Raw genomic sequence first — 15,000 nt, 5'->3', positions numbered from 1 at the left:
AACAAAATTAAATTAAAGTGTTACTTTAAATGAGGTTCCACCAAAAAGGGATGATGTTATACACAGACACACGTACACACACGTACACACACGTACACACACACGTACACACACACGTACACACACACGTACACACACGTACACACACACGTACACACACGTACACACACACGTACACACACGTACACACACGTACACACACGTACACACACACGTACACACACACGTACACACACACGTACACACACACGTACACACACGTACACACACACGTACACACACGTACACACACACGTACACACACGTACACACACGTACACACACGTACACACACACGTACACACACGTACACACACGTACACACACACGTACACACACGTACACACACACGTACACACACGTACACACACACGTACACACACACGTACACACACGTACACACACACGTACACACACGTACACACACGTACACACACACGTACACACACGTACACACACGTACACACACACGTACACACACGTACACACACACGTACACACACGTACACACACACGTACACACACACGTACACACACACGTACACACACGTACACACACGTACACACACGTACACACACACGTACACACACACGTACACACACACGTACACACACGTACACACACGTACACACACACGTACACACACGTACACACACGTACACACACGTACACACACGTACACACACGTACACACACACGTACACACACGTACACACACGTACACACACACGTACACACACACGTACACACACACGTACACACGTACACACGTACGTACACACACGTACACACACGTACACACACACGTACACACACACGTACACACACGTACACACACACGTACACACACGTACACACACATACACACACACGTACACACGTACGTACACACACGTACACACACGTACACACACACGTACACACACACGTACACACACACGTACACACACGTGTACACACACGTACACACACACGTACACACACGTACACACACACGTACACACACACGTACACACACACGTACACACACACGTACACACACAAACACACACACGTACACACACACGTACACACACACGTACACACACGTACACACGTACACACACGTACACACACGTACACACGTACGTACACACACGTACACACACGTACACACACGTACACACACGTACACACACACGTACACACACACGTACACACACACGTACACACACGTGTACACACACGTACACACACACGTACACACACGTACACACACACGTACACACACGTACACACACACGTACACACACACGTACACACACAAACACACACACGTACACACACACGTACACACACACGTACACACACGTACACACGTACACACACGTACACACACGTACACACACACGTACACACGTACGTACACACACGTACACACACGTACACACACGTACACACACGTACACACACACGTACACACACGTACACACACGTACACACACACGTACACACACGTACACACACACGTACACACACACGTACACACACACGTACACACACACGTACACACACGTACACACACACGTACACACACACGTACACACACACGTACACACACGTACACACACGTACACACACACGTACACACGTACACACGTACGTACACACACGTACACACACGTACACACACACGTACACACACACGTACACACACACGTACACACACACGTACACACACGTACACACACACGTACACACACGTACACACACATACACACACACGTACACACGTACGTACACACACGTACACACATGTACACACACACGTACACACACACGTACACACACACGTACACACACACGTACACACACACGTACACACACGTACACACGTACACACACGTACACACACGTACACACACACGTACACACGTACGTACACACACGTACACACACGTACACACACGTACACACACGTACACACACGTACACACACACGTACACACACGTACACACACGTACACACACACGTACACACACACGTACACACACGTACACACACGTACACACACGTACACACACGTACACACACACGTACACACACACGTACACACACGTACACACACGTACACACACGTACACACACACGTACACACACACGTACACACACACGTACACACACGTACACACACGTACACACACATGTACACACACGTACACACGTACGTACACACACACGTACACACACGTACACACACGTACACACACGTACACACACGTACACACACACGTACACACACACGTACACACACGTACACACACGTACACACACACGTACACACACACGTACACACACACGTACACACACACGTACACACACGTACACACATGTACACACACATGTACACACACGTACACACACACGTACACACACACGTACACACACGTACACACACACGTACACACACACGTACACACACACGTACACACACACGTACACACACACGTACACACACACGTACACACACACGTACACACACACGTACACACACGTACACACACGTACACAAGCTCACATTCTTCATTATCAGGTCAGGTTTCAACTCCTTACCTCGAACAGCATTGCTGAAGTTGTCGATGACGACAGGCTGATACCCCGCCTCGATCAGCTCCACCACACAGTGACTGCCAATATAACCTGCTCCCCCTGTCACAAGCACCTTCTGTGCCATGCTGGCAGCCTGTAACACACACATACACAGACACACACACACAGACACTCCTAAAAGTTCTGTTGACATAACAGCTGACGTAAGTTATAAAGGCTGCGTAGGTGTCAAATTACGGATGTGTGTGTCTGTGTGTCTGTGTGTGTGTGTATGTGTGTGCGTCTATGTCTCTCGGTGTGTGTGTATGTGTGTGTGTCTGTGTCCCTTTCTTTTTTACTCTATTGTTACATGTAAATCACATTCCTTCACACACACTGCGCTTCTTTAGCTGAAGCAGATAATATATTTGCTACAGAAATCATCATCCTTCTACATCACTAAAAATCTACCTTCATATTCTGGAAGGCGGAGCCTATAAGTGGGCGGAGCTATACAAAAAACATTCCAGGGCTATAAGCTTATGTTTATAACTTACAGAAAGACGCAAACTATTAAAATAAAGAATCTGAAATCATTGAAGGACTGTAATACTGTGTCCGTCTTATGGAGTCAGTGGTAAAGTTTTAGTTTAGAATGTTTTTAGTAACATGACAAGTTTTTTTGTTTTATTAATTTCAAAAGAAAGAGAAGAAAAACAGAGACAGGAACAAACCTGTGTTTCTGACTTTCTACAGCAATAAATGTATAAATTGTACAAAGCGTCATTATTTAATAAAATAAAAAAGTAGATATTTAGACAGGGGCACGGTGGCTTAGTGGTTATCACAATCGCCTCACACCTCCAGGGTTGGGGGTTCGATTCGACATGCATGGTAGGTTGATTGGCATCTCTGGAACATTGTCCGTAGTGTGTGAGTGAATGAGAGTGTGTGTGTGTGTGTGTGTGTGCCCTGCGATGGGTTGGCACCCCGTCCAGGGTGTATCCTGCCTTGATGCCCGATGATGCCTGAGATAGGCACAGGCTCCCTGTGACCCGAGGTAGTTCGGATAAGCGGTAGAAAATGAGTGAGATGAGTGAGGGTATAAGTGGAATAAAACATTTCAGGTTTATAAATGACTCCATTACATTTATAACAGCACGTGATTTGTCGCCCCCTAGCGGACCTTCAGTAAACTGACGCTTTATTTCTTTGTAAGGGATTTGAACTATTAGTGCACTGACACACAACTACTGGACGTGGTCAGAAAGGGTTTGGAGTGAGACAGACTTCTATTATTCACTTCATAAAATATTCCAAAAAAAAACAACAAAAATATCAGACACTTCACAGCTAAAGAGCTCATTGTGTTCAGCTCATTTACCGCAACACGTTTCCTGTGAGATTTATATCATGAAATGGATACAAAAACGAGCCTATAAGGCTTACATTATTATTATTATTATTATTATTATTATTATTATTATTATTATTATTATTTAATAATGTTTAGTGGTGTACATGAATAATAATAACAATAATAATAATAATAATAATAATAATAATAATAATAATAATAATAATAATAATCTTTTAATACATGTAGGAGCTAAAGTGCTTTTTAATCGAGTAGTACAATTAAAATTACGATACAATAGAAGGTATAAGAATAAAATTATATATATATATATATATATATATATATATATATATATATATATATATATATATATATATATACATATAAATAAAACCACAAAAGTAAGTGCCTGTGTAAATGAGTCTAAGACACAACAGCATCATCAATCAGCTATAAAAAGTCAATCTTGCATTCAACAGAGATAAATAATAAATATTTTAGAATAAAACATGTCTGTAAAGTCTCTATAGAGAACAGAACAGCTGTCCAGATGTCATCCTATTAGACCTTTAGGTAACACAGCAGCACAGGTAGCTTTACATTACACACATTAAATAAACAACACTTACCAAGCTTTAAAGCTGAAAAACACGGATAAGTATCAACGTGAAACCTCCGAAAACGTTAACAGGAATCAGGTAATAAGCAGCTCTTAAGTTTATTCAGTCTTATTTCTTCCGCACCCGTATTGACGAAGGACACGCCTCCTTTCCCCTGATTGGTCACTTATAGGACACTAAACGTTACTATAGCAATCAATTTAAAAATACAAACAAGAAACAAACAATATATAAAGATATAAATAAAGATATTTGGGTGCTTGTTTTTATAAATAAATAAATAAATAAATAGATAAATAAAATATATAATTATAATTAATTATAACGAATAATTATAATGAATAATAAAATAATATAAAATAAAAATAAAATTAGGTATAAATAATTATAATGTATAATAGAATTAATGCACTATAAATTATTTTAACCAGACTCCTGAACGCGACTATAAATATATATAAAACTAAAGTGCAGCTTCCGCGTTTAAAGCAGCCAATCAGAGCGCAGGGGATGGGGCTTTGCTGAAAACGGGTAGTTAAAGAACACAAGCGGTTTATTCATTCGCGCTTCCGCATTTCATGGAGACGTGGAGAGGCGTGAACGGTTTGTGAAAGCGCCTATTTTCGGTTACCTGCTGGCTCAGATTTCAAAATAAAAGTCTTGAACTAGCCGTTAATCTCTCTCTCTATCTATATATCTATCTATCTATCTATCTATCTATCTATCTAAACATACACATATACTTTATTAGTTGTGCTTGTTTATATTTCGTAAGGGAAATAGAAATAAAATCAATTTAAAAATACAAACAAGAAACAAACAATATATAAAGATATAAATAAAGAAATGTGGGTGCTTGTTTTTATAAATAAATAAATAAATAAATAAAAAAAATATGTATAATTAATTATAACGAATAATTATAATGAATAATAAAATAATATAAAATAAAAATAAAATTATTTATAAATAATTATAATGTATAATAGAATTAATGCACTATAAATTATTTTATATAAATTTGAAGTCATTGAATTACAGATCGAAGGAAATCCATATACACTGAATCCATACAGTAGCTTCACTCTTTTTACACGTGATCAGCGCGTGTCGTGTAAACCCGGAACTACCATTTAAACGGACGCTGCAAGAGCAGACGTGTTTTTTTTTTTTTTTTTTTACTGCTGTTTTTAAACATTCTTATGTTAACTTTTTACTCTTGAGTAGATTTTCTAATAGCAGTGAAAGGTTGGAGTCGGTTCTTTGAGTCATAATGTGACTCGGCTCACCAGACTCAACGAAACATTTAGTTTATTAATCCTTTCTCCTTCCTTTTAAAATAAACAAGCAAACAAACAAACAAACAAACAGACGGACACTCCTTGTCTTATCTAATTCACAGTATTAAGAGTCAAACTCACTAAAAGTCATTACGAGTCGACTCATGATTCACATTAACACAGATGTTAAGGGTTTCATTGAATCATTTTGAAGCATTATAACATTTAATTATTATGGAATTATAGAACGTAATTATTGTTTATATTTACAAAGCACTAATCATTTAAGTGAAATACAAAATAAAATAGACGGCTAATATATGCGAGCCGAATCAAGGAGCCGACTCGTCCGAAAACGACACATCAAACCCAGAAATCTTCAACCGAGTTAAAGAATCGTGTGGAAAAGGATTTAAGTGGAAATGATGAGGTGGAATTGATGCTGTTTTATAAAGCTCATGCAGTGTATATTCAGTTATATTTCTACACAAAGCAAAACATGATCAAATGAACAGGAACAACAGCCTGAGACATGATAAAGAAAATATTTCTTTATTAATAATGTTATTGACTTTGGCACAAGACTTAAGTTTATATATATATACAGTATATATATCTCACATTAAAGGCACTTTAACAGTCACATGATGGTTTGTTAATACACTGTCACACTGTCAGCAATAACGCTGTTGATTTTATTTTATTTTTTTTGAAGATGAAAAAATTAAGAAACGCCACACAAAAGTCTTTCTGTAAAATGCTGTTTATCTAAACACGACACATTCCGTCCGTTTCTGTGGAAAACCACACAACGTACAACAAAACACGCATGCTACAAAAGCCAGACATGAAGTAAAATTTGGAGATCCTTATAACTGAAAAAAACAAAAACAAAAAAAAACAAATTTGTTTGTTGAGTTTTTTTTTCAGTGAAACGAGTCCGACGGCAGCGCTCTCGCTCTTGGGCGAGGAGAAGAGTGTGTAAATAACACCACTGAGTCATGACTGAAATCCAGAAATCCTTGACTTGTTGATACTTGAAGATTCTTATCAGTTCTCATGTCTCTGAAAACACCAGAGAGTGACTTATAAAACCTCATTACTTCCAAACGGCAGCTTTTATACAGGAAACTAGAGCCAGAAACGACTGATTTTACGAAGTCGCTGGTGCCTCGGAGTCAGAGTGAGATTTATGTCACATTTAATCAGCCAAATGAATGACATTGACAATTGTGGTGATGGTGGCGATGATGCTAATCATCAGATAAGGTTGCAAGATATCTAATACGCAGCCCTATGCTTATGTTTGCAAAGTCTTACTAACTCTTTAGTCTTGCTAATGCTACTGATGTGATGTCATAGGATCAAGTTCGCAGATATATTTGAATCTATGATGCTACGCAGATTTATTTTTTTCAGTAACATTAACCGACTTTATTGTCGTCACCTTATATCAACCTGCATTATTTGTAAAACCAAAATTTGTGGTAATTCCATGTCACGCCCCTTGACGGTTGCCATGGCCACAACACCAGCTCATTTTCTACTCATTTCTACTTCCTGTTTACAGATAACCTGCTTTTCATTATTTCTCTGCGAAGTCTTTCAGTTTTATACTTTCCTCCTGTCTGCTCGAGTCCCGATCTTTGGAAATAATCTTTGAAATGACCTCCACATCAGGTACTCGCATGTCTCGACGCTGTCACTCCAGATGATGACACAAGGTGGAGCTTAAAAGTGAAGCCCTCGCTGTGAGAAGACGTTTGCAACAGATTCGAATGACTCCAGAAGAAAAAAGGAGGATAAGAAAATGTTCCATAGGTCACATCTCAAAATGGGAGTAAATGCTCTCCACGTATCCCAGAACCCTTTGCCAGTCGGGGCCTTCGGACTTCAGCATCTCGTCTGCGGTCTTAAGGAAAAACACAAGGCGTGGTTACGCACTCGGCATTCAGAGAACAGGGTTTACATTTATCATCTGTGTGACAATGAGCTGGTGACCAGATGGAAATACGAGGCAGAACATCTGCAAATAAATTTTCCTTTCGACAAGCAACATTCTCATGTTGCACAGTATTAGATCACAGACGGGATATTTCTGTTATAATGACAATTTTTTCATGTTCTGATAAATAATCGGAGGAAGATTTCCGAGGCAGTAATGATTCATTCATTCATTCATCTTCTACCGCTTATCCGAACTACCTCGGGTCACGGGGAGCCTGTGCCTTTCTCAGGCGTCATCGGGCATCAAGTCAGGATACACCCTGGACGGAGTGCCAACCCATCGCAGGGCACACACACACACACACTCTCATTCACTCACGCACTCACACACTAGGGACAATTTTCCAGAGATGCCAATCAACCTACCATGCATGTCTTTGGACCGGGGGAGGAAACCGGAGTACCCGGAGGAAACCCCCGAGGCACGGGGAGAACATGCAAACTCCACACACACAAGGTGGAGGCGGGAATCAAACCCCAACCCTGGAGGTGTGAGGAAAACGTGCTAACCACTAAGCCACCGTGCCGCCCTGGCAGTAATGATGGTTTATAAAAACACTGGGACGATAATAAAGGTTTCATGGAGTATCGCGACTCACCAGTGATGCAGTGATTCCCACACTCTCTCCAGTCTGAAAGGCCAGCAAGAGGTTTTCTTTCTGAGGACGACATCATCATCATCATCATCATCATCATCATCATCATAAACATCAACATCTATTGTTCTCTCACTAGTAGCAAACCTTTTTCCGTCTTAAAAAAAACAAAAGTTTTCCCGCTGACACTGGAGACTCCTTCCAGACATTTCAAAAAAACGTCTCCTTACAGAAAATGTCACCATGTCAACAATTCCATTCCCTGGGAATTGGTTGTTACTATAGAAACTATTTTATAAAGCAGTTCTGTCCAATCAGAATCCAGAATTTCACCAACGGCGAACTAAAATGTCAAAATTGTCAAACATTGGAGATCAGATAGTTCTGTATGTTCAAAGAAAGGTGTAGAAGACAGTAGTGAGAGCAGCTCTGCTGTATGGGTTAGAGACTGTAGCAGTGAGAAAAAGACATGAGGAAGAGATGGAGGTAGCAGAGATGAGGATGATGAGGTTCTCTTTAGGAGTGACGAGGACGGACAGGATCAGGGACGAGCACATCAGAGGGACGGCTCAGGTTGTCTGTTTTGGGGACAAGGACAGAGAGACTAGACTGAGATGGTTTGGACATGTACAGAGGAGGGAGATGGTTATATTGGTAGAAGGATGTTGGAGATGGAGCTGCAGGTAAGAGGTCAAGAGGGAGGACAAAGAGGAGGTATATGGATGTGTTAAATGAGGACGATGAGGTAACAGATGATTCGCTGTGGTGACCCCTAATGGGAAAAGCTGAAAGTAGATATTTCTGTATGTGGTGTCAGTGTTGTGTAGAGTGGAGAGTATACTGTATGAGTGTGTGTTACCTTATTGTCCGGTCGCAGTGTGTCGTAGGGGATGTGTGAAGGGAGGTAACTGTGGTACACGGCGCAGAAAGCTAAGCCGTCCATCCAGCTACTGCTGAAGTTGGTGATCTCGATGTTCTAGGGGAAAAGAGACAGGGACATGGATATTTGAACGTCTTTACATGGAGTCACACAGGTGTGTTGCTTTGCTTTTATTTCCCTGTGGTCTGTTGAGACCAAGATAAACTTATTTGGTTCGGATGGTGTCAAGCGTGTGTGGTGGCAACCAGGCGAGGACAAGTGTATCTTGCCTACAGTCAAGCCTGGTGGTGGGAGAGTCATGGTTTGGGGCTGCATGAGTGCTGCCGGCACTGGGGAGCTGCAGTTCACTGAGGGAACCATGAATGCCAACATGCACTGTGACCTACTGAAGCAGAACGTGATCCCCTCCCTTGGGCCGCAGGGCAGAATTCCAACATGATAACAACCCCAAACACGCCTCCAAGACGACCACTGCCTTGCTAAAGAAGCTGAGGGTAAAGGTGATGGACTGGCCAAGCATGTCTGCAGACCTAAACCCTATTGAGCATCTGTGGGCCATCCTCAAAGGTAAGCTGGAGGAGCACAAGGTCTCAAAACATCCACCAGCTCCGTGATGTCGTCATGGAGGAGTGGAAGAGGACACCAGTGGCAACCTGTAATGCTCTGGTGAACTCCATGCCCAAGAGGGATGAGGCAGTGCTGGAAATTATTGACACTTTGGGCCCAATTTGGACATTTTCACTTAGGGGTGTACTTACTTTTGTGGCCAGCGGTTTGGACATTAATGGCTGTGTGTTGTGTTATTTTGAGAGGACAGCAAATTTGCACTGTTATACAAGCTGTATACAGGAACGTGAGGGGTGTCCTTACTTCCATGAGATACTGTATGTAATAAATATAACAATAAATGCATAAACGTATGATGTCATCCAATAGTTGATTAAAAATATGAATTAAGACCGGCTGTGGTTTAATTGAACCTTTGTTCATTTCACTCCTTCAACGCAACTGCAGTAATGAGGTTTAACCCGAGTTTAACCCGTACCTTATAACCGCTGGTTCGGTTCTGACACCAGCGCAGTAGAGAGTTGCGTTTGGATCCACCGTGACGTCTGAGCAGCTTACTGAAGTCCTCCTGGGGCCTGGAGAAAGACAAAAGGGATGAAGGTTTATCCTTCACTTGTACCAGACTGGTTCATCTGGCAGATATTTCTGTTTCTATCACTTTACAATACACTTTAAATGGGTTCTGGTCTCTCTAAACCTCAGTTTTACCCCCGGGGTATAGGAAGGGTTCAGAAGTGTAATGTAGTAGTGAGGTCATGAAGCAGGTCTTTACCCTTGGGGTTATTAATCAGAGTCAGTTTACAGTGTTAACTCCACACGGCGGTGTTGAACGTGTACAGTGTGAAACCACGCGCTGTTAGAATGTTAGGGCTGGTCGCTTAGCAACAGAAACCCAATCAGAACCTGAACGGCGCCTCTGTGCCTCGTATCAGGTGAAAACCAGGATGTAGAGACACTTAACACAAAACGACTCTGTAGATAGAGTCAGGAGACAAAACGCTGAACATCACAGAAGTGCGCGGTGTAGAGAGGGGGAAATACGTCACGCTGAAACATTAGAGGAAGTCGGATACGGACGAAGGAACGTCTGGTGGACTACAGGACAAAGTTAAACAGAGCAAAAAAGATGAGAAAGCTGTGAAAGATAACAGAAGCTGCTCGGGTGCAGAAGCACAGAGACGAACTTTTTTCCTCACTGACGTGAAAGCGTGAGACGAGACGTTATTTAAAGCGGTCGCACGCCGGATTTATCCAATCAGGGTTGTTGATGCGTGAATATGCAAATGAGAAGAAGGTTACAGCAGGGTTTAGGAATGTACAGTGTGACACAAGGGCAGATTCTGAAGAGCCAGGATTCAGTGTTAACCCCAGGGGGGCAGTAGGAGCGATGTGAAACCTCTGACCACACAACCACTCAGAGAACCGTAATGGGAACTCATATGCGTTGTGTTATTTATCAGTCGTCTGTATAAATGCTTACGGTTATATAAACTGTTCTAAATGCTGCAAAAATGAGCCTCCACCCACTGCCCAGAAACAAGCACAAGATATTTCTAGAGATATTTGTAAGTAAACAGTAAATTCTAGCTGTCATAACACTTTAAACATCCTCCACGCTGACCCCGAGTTCATCCCGAGATGTTCTGTCAGAGTCGAACCGTCAAAATGTTCTGACTTTAAAAGGAAACCAACTGCTCGCTGACCTTCACCGTGAGTCATGATAAACTACAGAACGTATGGAAGCTGAGATTCAGTCTCGGTTGTTTTTGTGACTGAAGCTCAAGATGAGGACAAAGTAGGAGTGAGAAACGAGACAGGAAGAGAAAAACAAAAGTTCTCACTTCATCTTGCTTGGTTTGTTTGGAGAAAGGTCTATAACAGGAGACGAGTGTGAAAACGGATTGTCCTCCTTTTTATCTATTAAACAAACACACACACAGACAGACAGAGTGAAATTTAAAATGTTGAAATTCGGCGAATCGACCGGATTACGTTTCATTTGCGTACCTTTATATGAATTAATCCGGTTGTCCTGCTGGTCCACATGCATCCTCTCTCGTTTTGGATCGTTCTGAAATATCCACGGGACGTTATATTTATGCAGACGTGTGACACGTTCTGTTACATAAACCGTTAAAAACACAGATCTGTTCTTACTTTGTTCACAGGACTTGTGATCGGTGTTAAAGTAATCTGGGATGTACCGTTCACTAGGCTGGTGGGGGACGTGGACTGTTTTCTGCAAAACAATCACATGGTTTTGTTTTCATAAGAATCTATTAGTTCACTCTTTAAGATCAAAACATTCATTCATTCATTCATTTTCTACCGCTTATCCGAACTACCTCGGGTCACGGGGAGCCTGTGCCTATCTCAGGCGTCATCGGGCATCAAGGCAGGATACACCCTGGACGGAGTGCCAACCCATCACAGGGCACACACACACACTCTCATTCACTCACACACTCACACACTACGGACAATTTTCCAGAAATGCCAATCAACCTACCATGCATGTCTTTGGACCGGGGGAGGAAACCGGAGTACCCGGAGGAAACCCCCGAGGCACGGGGAGAACATGCAAACTCCACACACACAAGGTGGAGGCGGGAATCGAACCCCCAACCCTGGAGGTGTGAGGCAAACGTGTTAACCACTAAGCCACCGTGACCCCCGAGATCAAAACATTGATGTACTTATTTCAAATCTAAACCTGCTCAAGAATGTTTTATTTATTTGAAGCAAATTGTCCCCAGGGTTACCCAAAGCTCCATGTTCTCAGTGCTCTATATTCCCAAGGCTCCACATTGCCATGGCCCGGTGTTCCCAAAACCCTGATTTCCAAGCCTACATGCTCCCCAAACCCTATATTCTCAAGCCTCCATGTTCTCCCAAATCCTATTTACCCAAAGATCTGTGCTCCTATGGCCACAAATTCCCAAAACCCTATATTCTCATATCCCAGTTTTCCCCAAACCTTATATTTCGAAGGCCCAATTTTTTAAAAACCTTGATTTCCAGAAGATTCCATGTTCCCATGATCAAATGCCTATATTCCTATGGTTCAATGTTCTATTGCCCCTTTTCCACCGGGGCAGTTTGAGTGCAGGTTCGGAGCCTAATTTAGAACCAGTTCTTTCTTTTTCGACAGCCAAAGCCCCGGCTCTGAACCAAAATGTTGCTGGTCTAGACTTAAGAACCGCTTGTGTCAGGGGCTGTGGGCGGAGCTGTGGGCGGGGCTACTGTTAGCCCATTTTATAATGTACCTTAAGTATACTAATGTTTAATACACTTTTACTTTACCGCGATATGATACATTATCAGCACACATGATTACTATAGCTACATGCTAAGACTAACTTTTTTCTGTGTTAATGATAAAATAACGTTATGTACTTTCTCCATTACAACCTCCGTTTATACAGATTACATGGAGCTGCACGTACACGTTGGATTCGCCGGGTTTGGGTGTTAATGTAGGTTCACAAAGCCATGAGCATTAACAGTAAAGCAACATCCGCCATTGTTGATGTGTTTGTGTTTGTTGCTGCTGCGCTAAAGTTGCTGTGTAAGGTGACTCTGTGATGCTCTATAACCGATGGAAAGGCAAACCGTTTCTTAGAAGGTTCCCCAGTGGAACCAACATTGAACCAGCACCAGCTCTGAACCAGCACCCGGTTCTTTTTGGTGGAAAAGGGGTATCTGAGACCTACGTTAAAAAAATGTATAATGTAAACCAATGAATTCATATTTCTCTATATTCCCACTGCCCAATACTCCTAAAAGCTTGTATTCCAGGACCAGTGTTCCAAAGACTCCATATTCCCAGGATGATTCCTTTGATACCAGAACCATATAGTTTACCTGTGTTCATTGGACCTTATGCTTCTAACACCCTGTATTCCCTTGCCTCTATGATTCAGCAGGTATAATCTTAGCAAACCTGCTAATCTGTATTATATGTCACCAGGTAAATGTAACCCTTTTAGAAACATATGAACCCTTACAGAGGTTCTTGTTTGAAGCCTACTGAGGTAATCTAGGACCCTGAACACATGGACCTGTGTGCGATAGTGTGTGAGCGTTTTATTACTTTTGTTTACATTAGTAAAGCATTTCGCCCGGCTTGTCCGAACAGGTAACTGCTTCAGATTTCACAAGTTTCTGGTGTTGAAGTCTAACCTGATGTCTTACCCTCCTGAGAAGGCATCTACTTAACGTCAGTCAATCTAATAAAGTAATAGAATGGCCTGTATGATGTGACCAGGTTTTCCCTGAGAGGAACTGTTAAACGGACATCATTAATAGTGTGTAAAGTACAGTAATGGAACACAGCCACAGTCATGGAGAATCCCTAATACACACACACACACACACACACACACACACACTATAATGATCTCTTTCTATGTGCCAAATGGACAGACACTCCATTATGGATCTCTGTATACTCACTTTATTATATCTGTAGTTCCCGCCACTTTCTCTTTTCTCTTTTCCTCTCCCATCCTTCTCTCACCCCCCCATTTCTCCACAGTGCTCCTTGCACCCCCTTCTGTCGCCCCCTGCTGGCTGGGAGTTTCTGACCTTTGGTTGAGTCCTTTTTTGCTTTGCTCCAGCTCTGCTTTTAAGCGCTCTACTTGACCTTCGACCTCTCGCTGGCCCTGCCTAGAGTCGGTCAGCTGCCTCTCCCAGTCCTCCCGCGCTTCTCGGAGCGCATTCAGCTCTTCATCGGCTTCAGCTCTCAGCCGGTCAGCCACCACCAGCGCCACCTGCAGGTCAGACTGGAACTGCAGCCAGTCGCTACGCTCTGTCTGGACACACATACACACACCCACAAAGGAAGGGTTGGTGTTTAATGTGGTAGAAAATACACCGTAATCATCTTCATCATGAACTCTCAGGCGGGTTCTGGCCTATGGCCAGAATACAGACAGATGGACAGAGCTACAGGAGACAGAGAGACAGAATAGGTAGACAATAAAACAGACAGACAGGTACGATAGATAGATAGATAGATAGATAGATAGATAGATAGATAGATAGATAGATAGATAGATAGATAGATAGATAGATAGTGG

At 42.2% G+C, this 15,000-nt stretch overlaps 2 protein-coding genes across 3 annotated transcripts in view; both read right to left on the bottom strand.

Moving 5' to 3' along the window:
- gale (UDP-galactose-4-epimerase) overlaps window positions 1-4,743 on the bottom strand; it is a 15,260-nt gene extending 10,517 nt beyond the window's left edge. For both annotated transcript variants that reach the window (XM_060879939.1, XM_060879940.1), the window contains exons 1-2: window positions 4,599-4,743; window positions 2,634-2,763 (exon numbers count right to left, since the gene is read on the bottom strand). In XM_060879939.1, the coding sequence (XP_060735922.1) occupies window positions 2,634-2,754 (121 nt within the window). In that variant the 5' untranslated portion in view covers window positions 2,755-2,763; window positions 4,599-4,743. The remainder of the gene's footprint in view (window positions 1-2,633; window positions 2,764-4,598) is intronic.
- A 1,662-nt stretch (window positions 4,744-6,405) lies between these two features.
- Window positions 6,406-15,000, bottom strand: part of si:ch211-195o20.7 (cytospin-A) — a 22,543-nt gene continuing 13,948 nt past the window's right edge. Inside the window, exons 5-12 of the mRNA XM_060879425.1 lie at window positions 14,375-14,733; window positions 12,077-12,158; window positions 11,927-11,990; window positions 11,761-11,836; window positions 10,398-10,494; window positions 9,332-9,448; window positions 8,476-8,535; window positions 6,406-7,781 (exon numbers count right to left, since the gene is read on the bottom strand). Coding sequence (XP_060735408.1) covers window positions 7,692-7,781; window positions 8,476-8,535; window positions 9,332-9,448; window positions 10,398-10,494; window positions 11,761-11,836; window positions 11,927-11,990; window positions 12,077-12,158; window positions 14,375-14,733 — 945 coding nt within the window. The 3' untranslated portion in view covers window positions 6,406-7,691. The remainder of the gene's footprint in view (window positions 7,782-8,475; window positions 8,536-9,331; window positions 9,449-10,397; window positions 10,495-11,760; window positions 11,837-11,926; window positions 11,991-12,076; window positions 12,159-14,374; window positions 14,734-15,000) is intronic.

This window comes from Tachysurus vachellii, chromosome 10 (assembly GCF_030014155.1).
Source record: "Tachysurus vachellii isolate PV-2020 chromosome 10, HZAU_Pvac_v1, whole genome shotgun sequence".
Classification (NCBI taxonomy): Eukaryota; Metazoa; Chordata; class Actinopteri; order Siluriformes; family Bagridae; genus Tachysurus; species Tachysurus vachellii.
This window is presented reverse-complemented; position numbering and strand designations above follow the sequence as displayed.